This window comes from Stomoxys calcitrans, chromosome 5, assembly GCF_963082655.1.
Source record: "Stomoxys calcitrans chromosome 5, idStoCalc2.1, whole genome shotgun sequence".
Lineage (NCBI taxonomy): Eukaryota > Metazoa > Arthropoda > Insecta > Diptera > Muscidae > Stomoxys > Stomoxys calcitrans.
Genome location: NC_081556.1, coordinates 129,375,163 through 129,393,979, shown reverse-complemented (window position 1 = coordinate 129,393,979; position 18,817 = coordinate 129,375,163). Strand labels below are relative to the sequence as shown.

At 36.1% G+C, this 18,817-nt stretch overlaps 1 protein-coding gene across 5 annotated transcripts in view; it reads right to left on the bottom strand.

Moving 5' to 3' along the window:
* Positions 1-17,605, bottom strand: part of LOC106080979 (ATP-citrate synthase) — a 30,947-nt gene extending 13,342 nt beyond the window's left edge. For 3 of the 5 annotated variants that reach the window (XM_013242629.2, XM_059370621.1, XM_059370622.1), the window contains exons 1-2: positions 11,627-11,717; positions 10,638-10,894 (exon numbers count right to left, since the gene is read on the bottom strand). In XM_013242629.2, coding sequence (XP_013098083.2) covers positions 10,638-10,796 — 159 coding nt within the window. In that variant the 5' untranslated portion in view covers positions 10,797-10,894; positions 11,627-11,717. Of the gene's footprint in view, positions 1-10,637; positions 10,895-11,611; positions 11,718-17,503 lie in introns of those variants that run through there. The other 2 variants (XM_059370619.1, XM_059370620.1) reach the window with 2 other exon arrangements.
* Positions 17,606-18,817: the final 1,212 nt, after the last annotated feature.

The following is an 18,817-nucleotide window of genomic DNA, read 5'->3' as shown; positions in this document are numbered from 1 at the left end:
CAGGGGGTGCATTTAACAAAGTCGCTGAATGTCCAAGTTGAAATCTATTGCAATAACAGGCGTTAGGAAAGAAACACAAAAAGCAAATGCACAAATATGTACTTATACCAATACATACATACATGTTTCCGTATGTCACCTGATTGAGGACAACAACAAAGACTATTTATAATATAACAAAACTTAAAGTGTACTCTTCATTTGGTTGATAAATACAAATATGCATTACTTCCATTTAATAAAAAAAACCTCATACTATTCGCTAAAAATTGAATTTTCAAGAGATATGGCATCTATAAATATGCCTTCCGACATCTGCTTTTGCTTCAAAACCTCGAAAACCGCAGCCGTTCTCACAAAATTTTATTCTTTAGTCTAGAAGTCCAAGATAGGACCTAGAAGTCCATGATAGGCACTAAAAACACTTATATATCGCGTTTATTGATAGTTTAGCCTCCACGAGATAAATATTTTTTTCTGTTGGGTTTTCTTCCCGAATGCATGTAATTCATACAGCTACTGACTTGCTACTCTTTCTTTTATAATTCGGAAAACAATTTTTTTGTTTAATTTTTGGAAAAAAAACCCCGTAGGTGTTTTGTTTCTAAGGAGTGATCATGGACCCAAACATAATTCCGAAATTCGTGTTCCAAGAGTTTTACATAAGTGAACCATGTTTCATCGAAATCGAGGGAGCGTCGTATGCAACGCTTTTTTTCGCAAAGATTTTAATATAACATTTGAATAATTTTATTTAAATTTTTAATTAATTCAATTAATAAATTGATTGGATATTTCGATAATTTCAATCATTTTTTTATTGGTCCAATTAAAAAATTAATTGGAAATTTCAAATATTTTCAATCATTTTTTAATTGAATATGCAATATTTTTAATTGAAAATTATTTCCATCACCTTTTTCAAAAACTGATTGATATTATTATCTTCGTGATTGAAGCAGTTTCAATTAAAAATTGATTGGATCAATTAATTTCGTGATTAAAACCGATTTTTATGATTGTACACTCATGTTTTTATTGTTCTTATATGGATCTCCCGTTTAACATTAGCATAGTCAAAAACGAAATGGCCTACGACAGGTTATGCTAGGTTTAAGTGGCAGTCTCCCTTCACACTCACTAAGACGTTATAGTCCACTGTGATACCACAAGAACAGGAGAAGGAGGAAGATGCCTTCTAGTTCCTACAGTTGAAACATTGTTCTCATCCGCTAAATCATACAATTTCTCAAAGAAATGAGAACCTAAAGTGGAACTCCTCTGACTGCCAGCGCGGGACACACACACAGCAGATGTTCTATAGTCTCTTCTTTCTTGACGTCCTCACTGCTTCTGCAAAAGTCGTTACTTGCAATCTTCAGTGTGTCCGCATGTTTTCCGATCAGACAGTGATCGGACACAACGACTGAGACGTCTGTTCTAGCCAGCGCCAGCAAAGCGGTAGATGTCTTCAAATCTAGATTTGGCAACATCATTTTGGAAAGTTCATAACCCCCCTTTGTGACCATCTATCATTCGTTGCCCTTCGGGCCTGATTCTGTTAACCGAGCTTACATGTCACCAGAGGCATACCCACAGATTTCAGTTCCCCTGAAATGTGTAAAGTAGTTCCTAGTCTCGCAAGCTCATCTGCTTTACAATTCCCTGGAAAATCTCTGTGGCCCGGCACCCAGAACAGGTGAGTTTTGAACTGTTCAGCCATATGGTTAAGAGATCTACGAAAGTCGAGGGCGGTTTTTGAATTCAGAAATACGTTCTGTAGGAATTTACTGGCTGTCTGAGAAGATATTAATGCCAGTTGTAGTTATGACATTCACACCTATTCCCGTTGTCGAAGGCAAAACCGACAGCAGTCTTATTCGAAGGCGAAATTCATACTTCGAGGTATTCTGTAACTTATTCGCCTTTGACAGTTTGATAAAAAAAAAACTATTCCATACTCTTTCGACAAACAAACGCGATTAAGTTTAGAACGCAATTAACTTATATATCGCTCGTTTTCGTCAAATTTGACAGTCGAATTCGACTTATGTGATACCAAAAATGTACACGAATTTTCGTCTTCGACAACCATAATAACGCTCGTCAACCGGAATAAGGGGGATTACATTTAAACCATCCTGCCACTACTTTAATCGCAAGGATCTTCATTGAATACACACTACAGCGGTCGGGTAACCTTCTCAATATAACCAGTCTTAATTCTTCAGAGAACACCCTAAAGCCTAATCGTCTAGTTTGGAACCAACCGTATTGAACTCTATGTAACTTCTATTGCCTGGGATATTGTAGTTCCAATCGTTACTAACAGGAATAGAGGTACAGTACTTTTTATCAAAATGCGTCTCAGACAGTGTGCCATCCACAGTGTCTGGAACATCGGGCATTGTATCAAGGAAAACCAAAACCTTGAATCGAGAGATCGGTCTATATACAAATCTTGATCGATCTAGGCCAAATAGCGGAAAGATGTCGAAGGGACTAACCCAATCCACTGTCCCAAATTTCGGCGAAATCGAACAATAAATGCGCCTATTATGGGTCCAAAACTTTAAATCGAGAGATCGGTGTATATGGCATGTGCAAATCTAGACCGATCTGGGCCAAATTGCAGAAAGTTATTGAAGAGCCTAAGACATCTTACTATCCTAAATTTCGGCGAGATCGGACAATAAATGCGCCTTTTTTGGTCCAAAACCTTAAATTGAGAGATCGCTCTATATGGCAGCTTAATCGAAATCTGGACCGACCTGTGCCACATTGCAGAAATATGTCGAGGGGCTTTACTTAACTCACTGCCCCAAAATTTCGGCGACATCGGACTAATAAATGCGCCTTTTATGGGCCCAAAAGCTTTAATCGAGAGATCGGTCTATATGGCAGCTATATCTAAATCTAGACCGATCTGGCTTTTATGGGCCTAAGACCCTAAATCGGTGGATCGGTCTACATGGGGGCTATATCAAGATATAGTCCGATATAGCCCATCTCCGAACTTAACCTGCTTATGGACAAAAAAGAATCTGTGCAAAGTTTCAGCTCAATACCTCTATATTAAAAGACTGTAGCGTGATTTCAACAGACAGACGGACGGGCATGGCTAGATCGTCTTAGATTTTTACGGTGATCCAGAATATATATACTTTATAGGGTCGGAAATGGATATTTCAATGTGTTGCAAACGGAATGACAAAATGAATGTACCCCCATCCTTCGATGGTGGGTATAAAAAGCATTTAAAGGTTGTTCAAACAATTCATTAGGGTTCTGCATGCCAGCTATAAAGTCAACTCATTTGGATGTGGTTTAAATTCTTAATGCAGATCAAAGGTTTTTTTTTTATTTTGTATTACTGCGTACTTCTATGGAAAAAATGAAAAATATAAGAAACACAAAACATATAAAGGTTAAACAGTTCAAAGCTATTTCATATAGTTCAATAAGGTAAACTATTAAATAGGTATATGTACGCTTTCCAAGTTTTGGCAAACATCTATCTATCTATTCATATAATTGCTGATGCATACTGAACTTGAATAGCGTACATAAACAACACACTTGACAATAACAATTGGCCGTTATCACTTTAAAGATTTCTATAAAGATTTCTTTAAAGTCAAGAATACAATACTAAGGTGTTTTCAAATTTGACATGACTGATAACCGCAGACTTTGTGTTTAGATTCTGTCGTTTTGTTGCACTACCATTAGCCAGCCCAATACTGCCTGTCTCTAAGCGTATTTTTTTTTTTTTTTTTGGTCCAACGTTAATGTACATAAAAGTATGTATATTGTATATTTAACTATGTATGTATATAGCAAGTAGTCTTAGCAGCATCGTCATGCCACCATACCCATAGAGACACACTACATATTGCAGGCGGTCTGTCCACTCTCAATCTGTAGATCCGTATAGAAAAGCCAAAATATGACAACAACACACACCCGACACTAAAAAATATTGAATTAACTGACAAAAGAATTCTACGTTTTGCAGTTAAAGGGCAAGTGTTGAAAAAAAGGAACTAGTGTCAATCTCATGGCAGCCGGTTGTACGTACCGGATTGACCCGATGGAATCCTTCATCGGCAAAGGCTACCGACGTACTCAGAGTACAACACACTGCTACAACAACAAGAACAACAAATATTGAATTCTACAGCGAACAATGTGATTTTTTTTAAATCTCGTGCGGTCATCGGGGTTTGTTGTATGGTTAATCCAGTTCTAGCTGGTAAATAGATACAGTACTGCGCACAACATTTGCAACAACCACAGATTAGGCATTTATTTTAGTGGCAAATGTTTTGACTTAATGATTTTTCGACTATCTTAAGTAAAATTATCTATTTACCTATTTGCCCAATTTCGTAATTTTAAGTCGCGCGCGGCCATTTGTAAAATTACAATAAAGAACGATCAAAAACATCAAATAATTTATTTTTTAAGCATTGCATTCCTATTTATGTTGGGAAAAAATAAAAGAATGGATATTGCAACTCCTTATTATTGAATTTTTTTTAATTTCTGTTGTAATTTTAATGTTTTGAGCAGCACTGTAGATGCAACATACAATGCAAATGTAAGCCCAACCTTTTTTCATGAAATTACGTTTCCTTTATTAAAGAGAAATAATCAACTTTTCAAAACGTATTTAGACTGCACGTATTTGTGTGTCAAATATAATGTGGCAATTTTTTTTTGCAATGTCATACAGATGGCGTTGATTTTTGTTTAGAATGGCTACATTAATGATTTGAAATAGAACCAACGCACATGATAATAAAACCGCGTTTACACTGCTCTTTAAATCCGGATTTAATGGGAGCCAGACAGAGCGGAGAAATTTTCCCCAATTTCAAGCTCCTGACATAGCCAGGAATGGCGAAAGAAATATGTGCTTGAAGAGAATATAGACAGGAAAAGCTGTGTAGACCCGTAACCATGCGCCTTGTTCCCGTAATTGCAGGGCAGACACAATATGTTGTGTTCGTGTACTCAAAAATTTGTGCAAATTTGCACAATTTGTGCAATTTGCTTACTTTTCCAGAAAAAAATTTCCAGTAAAAATTTGCAGGAGAGTAAGAACAGGCTTTATTCTCTTTTGCTTTTTAATTGTATTAAACAGCTGAATTTCACAAAGCAGCAGTTCGATGGAGGCCACAGCAGCGAAGAGGTTAGCATGTCGGCCTATGACGCTGAACTCCTGGGTTCGAATCCTGGCGAGACCTTACTTTTCGCTTACTTTTCCAGAAAAAAATTTCCAGTAAAAATTTGCAGGAGAGTAAGAACAGGCTTTATTCTCTTTTGCTTATTAATTGTATTAAACAGCTGAATTTCATAAAGCAGCTGTTCGATGGAGGCCACAGCAGCGCAGAGGTAAGCATGTCGGCCTATGACGCTGAACACCTGGGTTCGAATCCTGGCGAGACCATCAGAAAAATTTTTCAGCGGTGGTTTTTCCCCCCTAATTCTGGCAATATTTGTGAGGTACTATGGCATGTAAAACTTCTCTCCGAAGCCGTGTCGCACTGCGGCACGCCGTTCGGACTCGGCTATAAAAAGGAGGCCCTTATTATTGAGCTTAAACTTGAATGGGACTGTACTCCTTGATATGTGAGAAGTTTGCCCTTGTTTCTTAGTGTAATGCTCATGGGCAAAATTTGTATTTGTTGTAGCTGTTCGATGCTACAAATTTCTGCTGAAAAATAAATCAGTAGAAATTTGCAAGCTCTAATTTACCAAATGCTCAAAATTGTGTTTGCTCTCCCGATCTCTTTTGCTGGCAAATAAAGTACGCAAACGACTTCCAGTAACAATTTGTGCAAATTTACACAACATTTTTGAGTACAGTCCATGGATACCAATTCATATAAAGCTGGTCTAGACAACATTCACGCAGACACAGTAGCAGATGCGGTAAATGGCTACCGGGTGAATGTAGACCTTGGAGAACGGACGCCTCCCATTGCACCAGAAGAAATTGACCTCCCCCGGCAAACCAGAGTAGTTCTGGATATATTACGTTCCGGCAGAAGCAGCCGCCTCAACTCATACAGAGCAATCGACGTGAACGATGTATGTTCCGATTGTAACCAGGGACCGCACGATACACGTCACCTGTTTAACTTCACAGCCAGGCCCAATCGACTCAGACCCAGATCCCTGTGGACGCACCCCATCTTAGTCGCAGAGTTACTGGCTCTTGACACTCAGCTGAATCAATCAGACGAAGAATAGAACACAACAAACTGCTACAACAACAACCTATTCCAGGTCAGCCGGTTGTACGTACCGGATTGACCTAATGGATTTCTTCTTCGCAAGAGCTGCCACCTCAACCGCTACAACAAAAAGAACATGGCGACTATTCTATCTGATTTACTGAATGTAATTTTCACTTAATGTTTTTTGGACACTGTCACTAAGCAATATCCAAGGGTCAACTTCTGCTGTATAAGTGTATCCTATAAAAAACTTGGCGGGTCTATTTGTGTCTTTCCAGCACTCTTCACATTATATTTACCACTTTCTCTGGCAATAAGTTTGGTATTTGGGGGAAGAACTATCAGCTTTATTAAGATATAAGAAGAACGTAGAGCGAAAAAAGAAATCTGAAAATATAAAGGTGTGTATGTGTGAAGAGAAAAGATTAATACATATAATAATATGACATTAACCTTTCATTCATGCAAAATATATGTGCCATATTATCATTTAAGATCAATGAACTCGCAAGCGAACACCGTTGTTATGGGGGAAACATCAGATTGCTTTCAGTGATGTAGATGTGCATATTTTTTTCTTTTAAATTAAAATTGCCATAAAATAACCTCTGAGGTGTAAGGCCAACTACGTTACGAACACTAATAAAACAAAAATTATTTCAAAAACAAATATTCCCATTTCGATATGTAACAAAACCTCTAAAGGAAAACGGATATGTAATACACTTTGGTTGTAGTTGTTGATGTAGCAGTGTGTTATACACTGAGGCGGCAGCCCTTGCCGATGAAGGGTCTATCCGGTACGTACAACCGGCTACCATGGGATTGATATACCTTTGGTGCTCAACGTTACTGGCTCAAAAAAATTTTTTTGGAATTTTTTAAAAGTTATCAATATTTCAAAAATAATTATGTGGCGTTTTTATTTATTTTTTAATAAAAATATATAAGCCCCCTCGGCCAAAAAAACGTATTAGAACGATATATACTCCTAAATAAACAACCAAAAAATTAAATAACTAACATAAAGAAAACATTTTAAGATCTTAGCCGTAATTCATTTTAATTGGCTCCCCAGCCATAACAAGATAATACGAACATTTAAACTATTGGATTTTTGAATTTTTAAACCAGTCCCAAGTTCAAAATTTAAAAATAATCAAGCAACAACACTAAGTTGGTTCTGTAGAAAAGAAGTTAATAAGTTTTAAGCGAAAAAAATTATTCGAGTGCGGGAAGAATTTTGGCAGGCAATACATTCCAACACTTAGCCACGCGAACAGAAAATTATTTTTCGAAAACAGACCTAAATATATGGGGCAAGTGAAATGTCAATACAAACACTTATGTTATTTGTTATAGTTATCGTACTTGTTGTTATATGACATGTCGTTAATTAATTTATCACAATTATAGCGATAACTTTTTAATTTGCTGTGATTGGCTAAGTATTAACCTTCTGTCAAAAAAAAATAAATTTTATCATTATACTTTTTTTATTATTATGTCATCTGATGTTGTAACTCTAGATTGGCGTTAATACTAAAAGTAAGAACAGGTAAAGCTATTATTACACTATCAGGCATGTGATATGAGCTGTCACTCTCTGTAGTCTTAAGACTTGTCTTTTATACGTCAAATACGATTTAATCGAAAAATTTTCATATTTATTTCAAAATCTATTTGTCATATTAAGCTGCTATAACACGATCGGACATATCATATGAGCTGTCACTTTCTGTATTTATAAGACTCGCCTTATGTTCGTCAAATACTAAAAGAGCGCGCTCTAATCGGCATGTATTCTCATTTTATTATATTATTTTACTTTTTTCATAGACACGTGTCTATGTTATATGTAATAAAATCTCGATTTAATGGAAAAAGATGCATATTTATTCCAAAATCCATTTGTTATAAATATTAAAATGCCAATACCAAAATACTGCACAATCAGGCAAGAACTTAGTGTGCCAGAGTACTTAGACACGAAAAGTTTCTTTATGAACAGCGTCTTCGTGCCAAACTTATTGCTTTTCCGAGGAGAAGCAAAAGCTTTTGGTCATTCGTAAACAGAGTAAGGGGCCATCGGCAATCCCAACTTGTTAAGGATGATCATGTATTCACTGACCCGGTTGATAAGGCTAATCTACTGGCTGAAGTAATTGCACAAAATTCCTCCTTGCCGTTTAGCAATCATCCACTCCATGTGATTGATAGTGTACCTAGTTGGATAATTCAGATATTCTTTCGATCACGTGGAGTTAAAAGGGTCCTTGCGGATCTCGACGTTAATAAATCTACGGGCACGGACGATATATCAACACTAGTCCATTGCACCGCAGGTGTGCCACAAGGCTCAGTCCTTTCCCTTTTTCTTATTTTCATTGACGATCTATTGGGACAGACTTCTAATCCAGTCTACTCATTTGCCGATGACAGTAGTCTGTGTCATACATATTCATTCGACCATAGGCCCAGTCCTCAAGAAATTGCGGATGAGACGCTCTCCCAGGATTTGTTGGCCATTTCCGAGTGGTGTAGAATGAACAGAATAGACTTTAACGCACAGAAGACGCAGTGCCGTTTCTTGACTCACAAGCGATTTACTGACCCACTATAATCGTTTATATCTATCGACGGTATAGATATTGAACAGTCAGATGCTCTTGATGTTCTGGACATGAAGATACAATGTTATGTCCGTTTATCAAAACACGTATTCGAAGTGTCGAAAGAAGCATTCAAGTGTTTGGGCTTTCTTAAGCGGTGCAAGAAATATTTCACGTCTTCTGATCTTCTCAATATTTATACTACCTACATCAAGGCGAGAATTAAATATGACTCTCATATATAAGCAGGAGATGCAAAATCATCCTTGGAGCTACTTGACCGGGTTCAACGGAGAGCGATGGTGTTGATTTGGGACAGTAGGGTATCCAACTCTATTGCTACTCTTGAACATCGTCGGAGTGTGGGTAGCGTTGTATTGCTCTATCGTTATTTTCATGGCGTGTGTTCCAGGAATATTCGTCTCCTTATCCCTGACGTTAGGATGTTCATCAGGAATACAAGACTTACCAGGAACTCACACCCGTTTGTAATTTATTGGCCAGTCGACCGAACCATGCATTGTCGATTCATTATTCGCCCGAACCATTCGTATGTGGAACCGACTTCCGGCTAATTTCTTTCCCACCGACATCGACGTTCAGAAATTTAAGACGAATATCAATAAACACTACACCCTCTTTCCCCCAACTTTGCTAATGGCCAACGCAATGCACTGCATATATAGGGGACATCCCCTGCGTGTTGGTTACGTGAAAAAACAAAAAAAATATAATTCGATACTAAGAAACGTTTTTGGACTGAAAAGATTCGAGAGTTATTCAGCATTTCGGAAAAGCTTGTATGGTGTGAATATTGCAAACGCCCTGAATATTAAGTCACTGGTACTTTTGCACAAAATTATATATGCCAAAACACCAGCGTATATGTATTAGAGATCTACGTAATTTAGAGCGTGAGGTTCAGCGCTACAAGAGAGAACCTCATATCAAGCAGGTATAGACAACAATTACGATCCGGCAGATGCAGCCGCCTCAACTCATACAGAGCAAGGATTTATGCCCGAAGTGCAAGATGTATGTCCCGATTTTAACCAGGGACCGCACGATACACATCACCTGTTTAAATGCCCAGCCAGACCCAGATCCCTGTGGACGTACCTCATCCTAGTCGCTGAGTTCCTGGGCCTTGACACTCAACAGAATTAAGCACACGAAGACCAATGCGTCATAAATTGCTGGTATCGCAGTGGCAATTTTTGTTCACTGTGACCCTTCTTTAGAGCTCCTTCTTTCAAAATACTTAAAAAACCTGTAAATTGAATTATTTGTTTTTTGTTTTTCCTATTTTTCTTTTTGATTGTTTTCTTTCAAAATATTATAATAAATTCATTGGATTGTCCAAATACATTGGGGCTGGTCATAAAGATAATACATACTGATCTTATTCACAATAACACTTAAGCGACAGCGAATGTAACCCCCTCTATAAAAACAATTTCAATACAATGTCTTGCCATGGATATAGCAACTAAGTCCCGTTATAATTAATTTTCATATAATCGATCCAGATCACGAGTCCACTAGCAAAATTAAGCAAATTGCGAAGTTTCCCTCGAACACTTCATTATACATCAGCGAGGATACCTCTTTCAAATCAAAAAGTGCTATCGGATTCAGTTGAGAATGCAACATTACTCCAAGTTTCCACTACCCAAAATCTGGCCACATTTTTTTTTTGGAGTTGTTTGTTATTTGTGTTCACCTCTAGTCTGTTCAATGGGGTCCTATATGTATATACTTATATGACCTTACTCACCGTGTTCAATAACCAGGGCTGTTCGGCAGCCAATTTGGACCAATCCGTTGTCGTATTGACTGTGGCAAAACGGCATGTCTGGAAACCAGCACCATTTTCATTCAAATGACGATTCAAGATATCCTTTCCGGTGGCCTCGCAAATAGCCTTTGCAGACATTTTTATTTAATTGTATGAACAAAATTTTTGAAAAAGTTTGTCAAAAGTGTACAGCTTCTTCCTATTTCAGCGGCGGGCGGTGCAAATTGTTCCAAAAGCTGATGAAGACAAGAACGAGGGAAACGTTGATTAAAACAAGTAGGTTCGAAGCGCACATGTATACATAGTATTTTATAATATAATTATAATATGACCCTATGCATATCATCTGAGGTGGTTTAAGTAACAAAATGCATCACTGATCTTTTTTTTTATTTACTGCGTCAATCGGCATTGATTGCTAATGAATTTCCATACACAATCTCTGAAAGCAACCACTATTGGTAACAACAATAATAAGGGACAAGGGTATTGATATCAGCAACAGCACAGCAGCAACACCGCCGCGATCATCACACATAATCGTCTAATCCATTAAAATGCAACGGTAAAAATTTCTCTTTTTTTTCTATTTGAACACGATTGCGCCACAACTGTTGTCAGCTATCAGCTCTTCTTTTCTTTTTTGTTAATTATTTTATAACACAAATTTCGAAAGAAAAAAAAAACGTTGTCAAGAGGCACCACGAAAACGTAGGCAAAGAAGAAACAATTTCTTATACCCCACCACCGCCATGGTATGGCATACGACGGAATTGAAGACGCCATAACCATACCACACATCCCTTTTGGATTTATTTGACGACATGCATATATTTTTTGTCAATAAAATAGCGTTAGTGAGCAAAGTTTAAAATGTGTGTTTCTTTCCAAGTCATTGAGGAAAACAAAGTTCACAGTTTTCTGACTTTGAGGTATTTCAAGTGAATACCGACCGTTGTAGTACCAACCGTTTCTATTTGCTTTGTGATGGCAGGGAGCTATTTTGCACAGGTGGCGCTCCAACACGATCTACACCTCAGACGAGTTAAATTAAAACTGAATGGTAGCCGCTTTGGGGAGCTTAGTAAAACAAATCAATTCAACATTCGTCGAAGGTGGTGTGGTTGATGGCCTGAGTCGGCTGATATGGAGCGGCAATCGTGAATAGCTGAGATTTTTTTTCCCAATTCGATCAGCTCAGCAATGAAAAGCAACAACATAAAACGCTCTTTAAAATACTACTATAAAGCGCATTTTTTACTCGGAGACAGGTTTACGTATTCGGTTGCTAGGTTGCCAGATGTATGAGAAGAAACTTAAATCACAATTGAATTGTCGCCTTGGGCATTAAAGTTGGTAAGTGCGCGCAAGTCTCCTAGCTCAATTTTAATGCAGGGACCGAAGTGCATACTTTATTTATTTTTATTTTATTTTTAGGCAATTACAGGCCACAATAACATCAAAAAATAAATAATTTAATTCTTATCTTAAGCTGAGTATTCTGTTCAGTTTTTCGAGCGGAATGCTGTCAAACTCCACATAAAAAAATCAGCGAAAAGTAGTAGTCTGTTTATAGTGAGGAAAATGGCAAAAAACTAACACTATAGTAGCAATACTATAGTACAATACGAAACAATTACAAATTTCAGCGTCTATTCCGAAAGGAGAATTGAATACCAACCCTTAATAGTAAGCCCTATTATTAGACATATAACGTAAAGAATTACCAAAAATATATCAAGTCTCATCTACCGGGCAATCTTTTCGCTCCACTAACTATGGCGCCATTTGCTTTCAACTTACAGAGCTTCTCAATGAGTTATGTAGGTCTAAAACACGCCATTCGAACTTGAAAAAGAGGGTCTTATTATTGTATTTAAACGAGTAAATCCCTTAATAGGTCAACCCGGTAGCCGAGTTGGCACCGTGCCCGCATTACCAGTGATGTTGTCATGGGTTCGATTCTCACCGGAGGCCTGGTCTGAAGCTACTGTGGTATCACAATAGACTAACATTAAGTTTGTTCTTGTACACAAAAATATGTGCAAATTTGCACAAATTGGTACTAGAAATCGTTTTCGCACTTTATTTGCCTGAAGAGAGCGGTAAAGTGAATGAGAGCAAGCTAGATTTTGTGAGATTGGCAATTGTAAGCTGGCAAATTACTACTGGAAGTTTTTTTTCACAGCAGAAATATGCAGCCACGAATAGCTGTTTAATTCAAATAAATAGCAAAATAAAGTAAAAGCTGTTCCTACTCTCCTTCAAATTTTTACTGGAAAGAAAACGCGAACAGATGTATCGTCTAAGTTCGTTTATTTAGGAAATAGACTGCCATTCTAACCCAACACCCCTAAGCTCATTTTGCAAAAAAAAACTTATCAAATATGATCATATGATATGAAAAACAAACATCTATCAATGTCGATCAGCCTTTTCTTATCTGACAATTTTGAAAAGTCTCATTTTAAAATAGCAGTACTAATAGTGGTAACTCTAGATTTGTGACGTTACCTACTTTGTTTACATGAGCATGTATGGACGTAGGCATTATGTTATGTAGTATTATTCATACATGCCATCAATTATAACCGTTGTTGTTGTTGTTGCTGTACAGATGTCGTATGATATTTGTGTCTTACGATTTTCGTCAGCTAAGAATGAGTATAAAATTCACTCTCGCCATGCGTTTTTCTCTTTCACATAAATTGAATTTAAGTATTTTTGGTTTAATTGCATCCCAAGTATGAATTTTATTGTATTTTTAAATAGTAAAAATTAACAATTGTATAAAATTAATAAACACGCGTGAGCAAAAAATTGTTTAGCTTTTTTTTGGTTATTTTCAGTGGTGCTCACACCATTAACATCCAAGCATGGGAATGTGTGGCTCTGTGCTGTCTCGTTATTAACTAAATTATAGCGAAAAAAGCACCAATCGTGTTGCCGGGTTCCATCGGATGATGTTTGTTATGGTATGTAGAGTTTAAACGAAAGATGAAAACCGGTGAAATTGATAAAAAAAAATAAACAAAACAGTAAATATATAGGTAGGAGAAGGTTTTAATTAACCCTACAGCAAAACAGAATTTCTTTTGCATAGGTATATGACAAGACGATGATTTTGGGATTTTTCTGCCTAATTATTATAACAACTATGCAGTTCAATGGCTTACATTAGTATATTTTTAATTGACAAACATTAAAAAAACATTTGAACACCAACCATCAGAGCAGCTGATGGAACTTTTAATGTCAAAATACTTTTAAATTCGTACATAAACAACGTTAACAAAAACTTCTTAAAAATTTTTGATTTGGTTTTCTGTGGCTGCTAAATATACAGTATCGGCCCAGGATTCACTAATAGAAGGTTAGGTCACATGTAAAAACATAAAGTGGATAGGCCCCATAAACATCATTAAGGATGTCAAATCTGACGATTGAAAATGTCATCATATAGGAGAAAACGTAAACAAAGAATGAATGTAAAAAGAGAACAAGTTGACATCCTCAATGCCAAGTACTGTCAAATATTAAAAAAAAAGTATATCGGCTGATCGCTTGGCTTAACCTTATTCAGTGAATCCTGGTATCGGCCAAAACCTAAGGAAATAAGTTTTAAATGATAAATTTTTTTATTTAACTATGTTATGAAATTTGTTATTTTTTATTTATTTATATCTTTATTGTTAAAAAAAAGAACGTTAGGAAATTATAATGTTAAGGCTGATATTATATTCGTTTTTCGCAGTTGAAAACACAAATTTTACACAGTTACTTTTTTGAAACACTACAAATCTCTCTACATCTCAATGAAAACATCATACTTTTATGAAGACTTTCATAAGTAAAGGTTGGTACTATATTCGGTTTTCGCGTTGAAACTCCATATAAAAAAATGAGCGGAAAATATTTATGAAAAGTGTTCATTTCGCCATAACTTATGTTTCCACCTAGGCGAAATTTACATTTCACACACATTTCCAAAAAGAACACAACCACTGTCGCTGCGCAACAAGTCTTTTTTTAACGTAAAATCATGGCGAAACTATTAAAGGTGGCCTAATTTGTACAATAACCACAAATCATTTGGTGCAATTCGCCGTCTTACCATTAATTTGATCGACGTTTTGCCAACACAGATAAAGAAATTTGTGTGCTTGTGTGAATACGTGTGCATACATGAGCAAATAATATCCGAGAAAGAAGATAACAACAAAGAGAATCGAAACAAAAATCTGACATCTTAATACTGTCAAACCTGGCCGGCTGTTAACAGCTGCTCCCGTGAAACCACCTTATTTAATCCGCCTTGATGTTAAATAAACGTGATCGCCAAACTTTTAATTGTAACTAACTGTTTGCTAGAGTTAGCGATCTTGTTCACATGTATTATTATTATTAATAAATTTAATTCTACAACAAATAAAAAATATATGTTTCTTTCATAGCAAGCTATTGCAATAAATTTCTACGAAATAATAACGATAACGGTCTTGATATTACAACAACATTACACAAGTGGTAGATGCTGGCAAAGACTTTTGGAAAGTTGTGCTTATTTAGCTAATGCCAACGAAAACACAAAATCTAATTATTTTTACAAACAAAAGCTGTTTTTGTTTCTTTTTAAATAGTGTGTTTCATTATTTATTAATTTCGAAGGGGTGGGTTTTGGTTGAAATTGCGACAACATATATGAATTTGAGTATGGTACACACACTCACATTTGTTTGTATGCATGTACGTAAGCAGCTGATAAATTGGTTGGTGCCATAATAATTTTTTATGTAAATGGTTACACAGGATTCACTGAATAAGGTTAAGCCAAGCGATCAGCCGATATACTTTTTTTTAATATTTGACAGTACTTGGCATTGAGGATGTCAACTTGTTCTCTTTTTACATTCATTCTTTGTTTACGTTTTCTCCTATATGATGACATTTTCAATCGTCAGATTTGACATCCTTAATGATGTTTATGGGGCCTATCCACTTTATGTTTTTACATGTGACCTAACCTTCTATTAGTGAATCCTGATGGTTACATTTAGGCCAAAAAAAACCCAAAACCACTGAAAGAACGATTTAGGGAAATTTTTCCCCCAAAAAACGTAGTACCAGCCTTAATGAGGAAATTTGCTTCAAAATCTATTATCTAAAAAAAGTAATCACGAAAATATATCGCGAAAAACGAACATAGTACCAGCCACAACAAAAAAAAGATCAAATTTAAAAGATACATTTGATGTTCAAAATTAAAGAAGATTTATTAAAAACCGGAAAATTGCCTGGGAAGCAAATCACACGAAATAATCTGCGTGTTTCATCCAGAATAAATAAATTCGAAACATTGATTTTTTTATATTTTTGTCCACTTATATTTGCGACTTAAAATGTGTTTTGAATTTTAACTTTCTTTACTAAATTCCAGGATTCAGTGAATCCTGACTAAATTCCTTAAGGGTGTTTCTCAATAATAAGGAAAAAAATATAAGAATATAAATAAGACAAATATTCATCAAAACAAAAATTGACAACTTCGTTTTCTTAAAATGTAGTTTAAAAAATATGTAGAGGGGGTGCTTAAGTTTTAGTCGATACTGTATGTAGGTTAGTTGCCTCGATCGGTACAAGGCAGTAGAATGAGAAAGGTGGAAAGGGAACCAACGCTCATGATAGTAAAGGAGTGCTCAACATTTTATCACCCCCCCTTGACCCCACAAACCCCGCAGAAGTCTGCCTCAACCTGTGTCTAGCTTAACGTCAAAAACTTCAAATTGCAAATATCACTCAGGACCGCTATCCGTCAAGAACACATATTTTCCTCCTTCTTGTGAACAGTACCAACTCAGTCGCTCTGAGGATTACGCCAATGATCCGCTTTCCCCACAATTTACACTTTCTCCTCCTCAAAAGTCCTGAGAATCCCATTGATAGCCAAGACCATCGAACCAAGCAGTTACCAAGCATATTGATTATGTTAGGAAAGATTACAGTGGCACAATGAAAACAGTCCCTATCATTCAAATAAAGATTTAACCTACAAATCCTGCATTGGAAATCCGAGCTCATTTCCAACAGTATCATTGTAATATTGTAGGATAAAAGCCCGCTTTCAGTTCATTATCATTGTTATATTTTGCAAAATTAAAATATACCTTCTATTTGTTAACATATTTGTATAATAAAAGAAAATTTCACTTCAAAAGTATTCTACGAATATCCAGTATTCAAAACATGCCACTTATAGGGTGAGCACATAAACACACATCGCCGTTCACATATGTATGTACATGTTGGTTGCAAACAAAATAGGAGAGTGTATACAGCTGCTCTCTCTAGCCGGAGAACACGTAATAGCAACCAAATGCCACAAATATTAATGAAAATGTGCAAATGGACAACAAGCTGACAGACAAACAAATACTCATCATGTCATATGCCACCATGTTCAAGCAAATGTATATATTACATATAAAAAATGTTATTGCAACACCAAAAAGTAAAGTGAAAGTCATCGTTTGCATAAGCCGAACTTAAACGCGCACGCACACACCACCATACATATAACTAGAAAATGTTATAAGAAAAACATTGATGTTTCATTAATGACAAAATATATGTTATAAATCATGTCAAATTCACAAGAGATAGATAAAATATTAGCAATATGAATCACTTATAACTTTTTATCAGCAACTACTAATTTAATTATATTTTTCTTTGCATGGGGTAGATTCTCAAATGGAGCACAATTTACTTTTGTTAGCCACTTCTAAAACTTTTCTATATGATAAACGAATTATATAGGTCTATACATTTTCTTTTTTCATATATACCGCAGATTAACGCCAGATTTAAGACAAATGTCTATAAATTGTAGTGGAAAAGTATTTTTTAAGTTTTCGCGTTGCTTTGCAAATTGAAGGCTAGACACAAATGTGGAGCTGTTCCTATCCAGAGGTGTACACAAAATTGTTTTTTTTTTTTTTTGCACATATGGCTTAGCTACGTTTTAGACGTAGCAACATTTGCTTGCGATTAGTTGCCCAGTCTGTTGAATAAAGACCTTATGCTGGAGTTACATATCAAGAGAAGCACTTATGCGAGTTTAAGTAATTAGATGCGCCCTCATGCGTTTTTTGGGTTGAGTTACATACCATGCGTTTTTTCCTTCTTAATTCAACCATGCTCTGACGACTAAAAACACTTCTTGCGTGTGGCAACACAAAATGACGCTCGCAACGCGACGCTTAAAAACAAAGCTCAATGCGCTCATTCTCTTTAGGCTTAAGCCTAGCACTGACTTCATTCGCAGCAAAAATGCCTAATAAATTATTGCGAAATACGACTCTATTCTTCAGCAGAACACAAAAAACAACAACACACAACAGCTTTAAAGCAGAGTTGATTGTGTGTCGCTAGTGTTGGTGCAACTCTGATTTTGTGTATGTAATTCGCGCCATTTTTCGTTGTTTGTGTGTGTTATGGCTCATAACTATAATACTCACACACAATCAAAACTCGTTGACAAATGGGAGACAAAATTGTACTCAGCTGTTTTCGTTACACTACCTGTTAGTTATGTCATGATCAAGATGCCATTTCAAAAATTACTTTGTTCTCATCATAAAACCCCGTTTACAATGCACATTAAATCCGGATTGAATGTTATCGTCAGCTGTTTTTATAAAGGGAAAACAGATGATGGAGCTATCAAATCCGGATTTAAAGAGTAGTGTAAACGGGGTTTAACCAAAGAATCTTGCGCTCGTGTGTGTACGTGTGCAGATAAAATGTGAGAAAGAGAAACATAAATAAAGAGAACGTGCTCAAATATTCTTTACTTTGGCTAGTAAAGCAAACATAAAAATGGGGTGGTTTGCTGTAGATGTAAGCACAGAACTGACATCTGAATACCGTCGCTGCTATCAGCTGTTCGCGTGAGACTAGGTTTATTAATCCACATTGACTTAAAACCATTTTCGGCGTCATTTTTGTTAATTTTATTGTTTTTAATGGTTCGTTTTTTTGTTTTATTTATTCGCAAAAAAATATAAACCATAAGTGCATAAAAATGTATAAAAAAGGTATTTTAGTATGAAAATAAAAACAAATAAATACTGTCAAATTTCCCTCACGAAACCATTAAA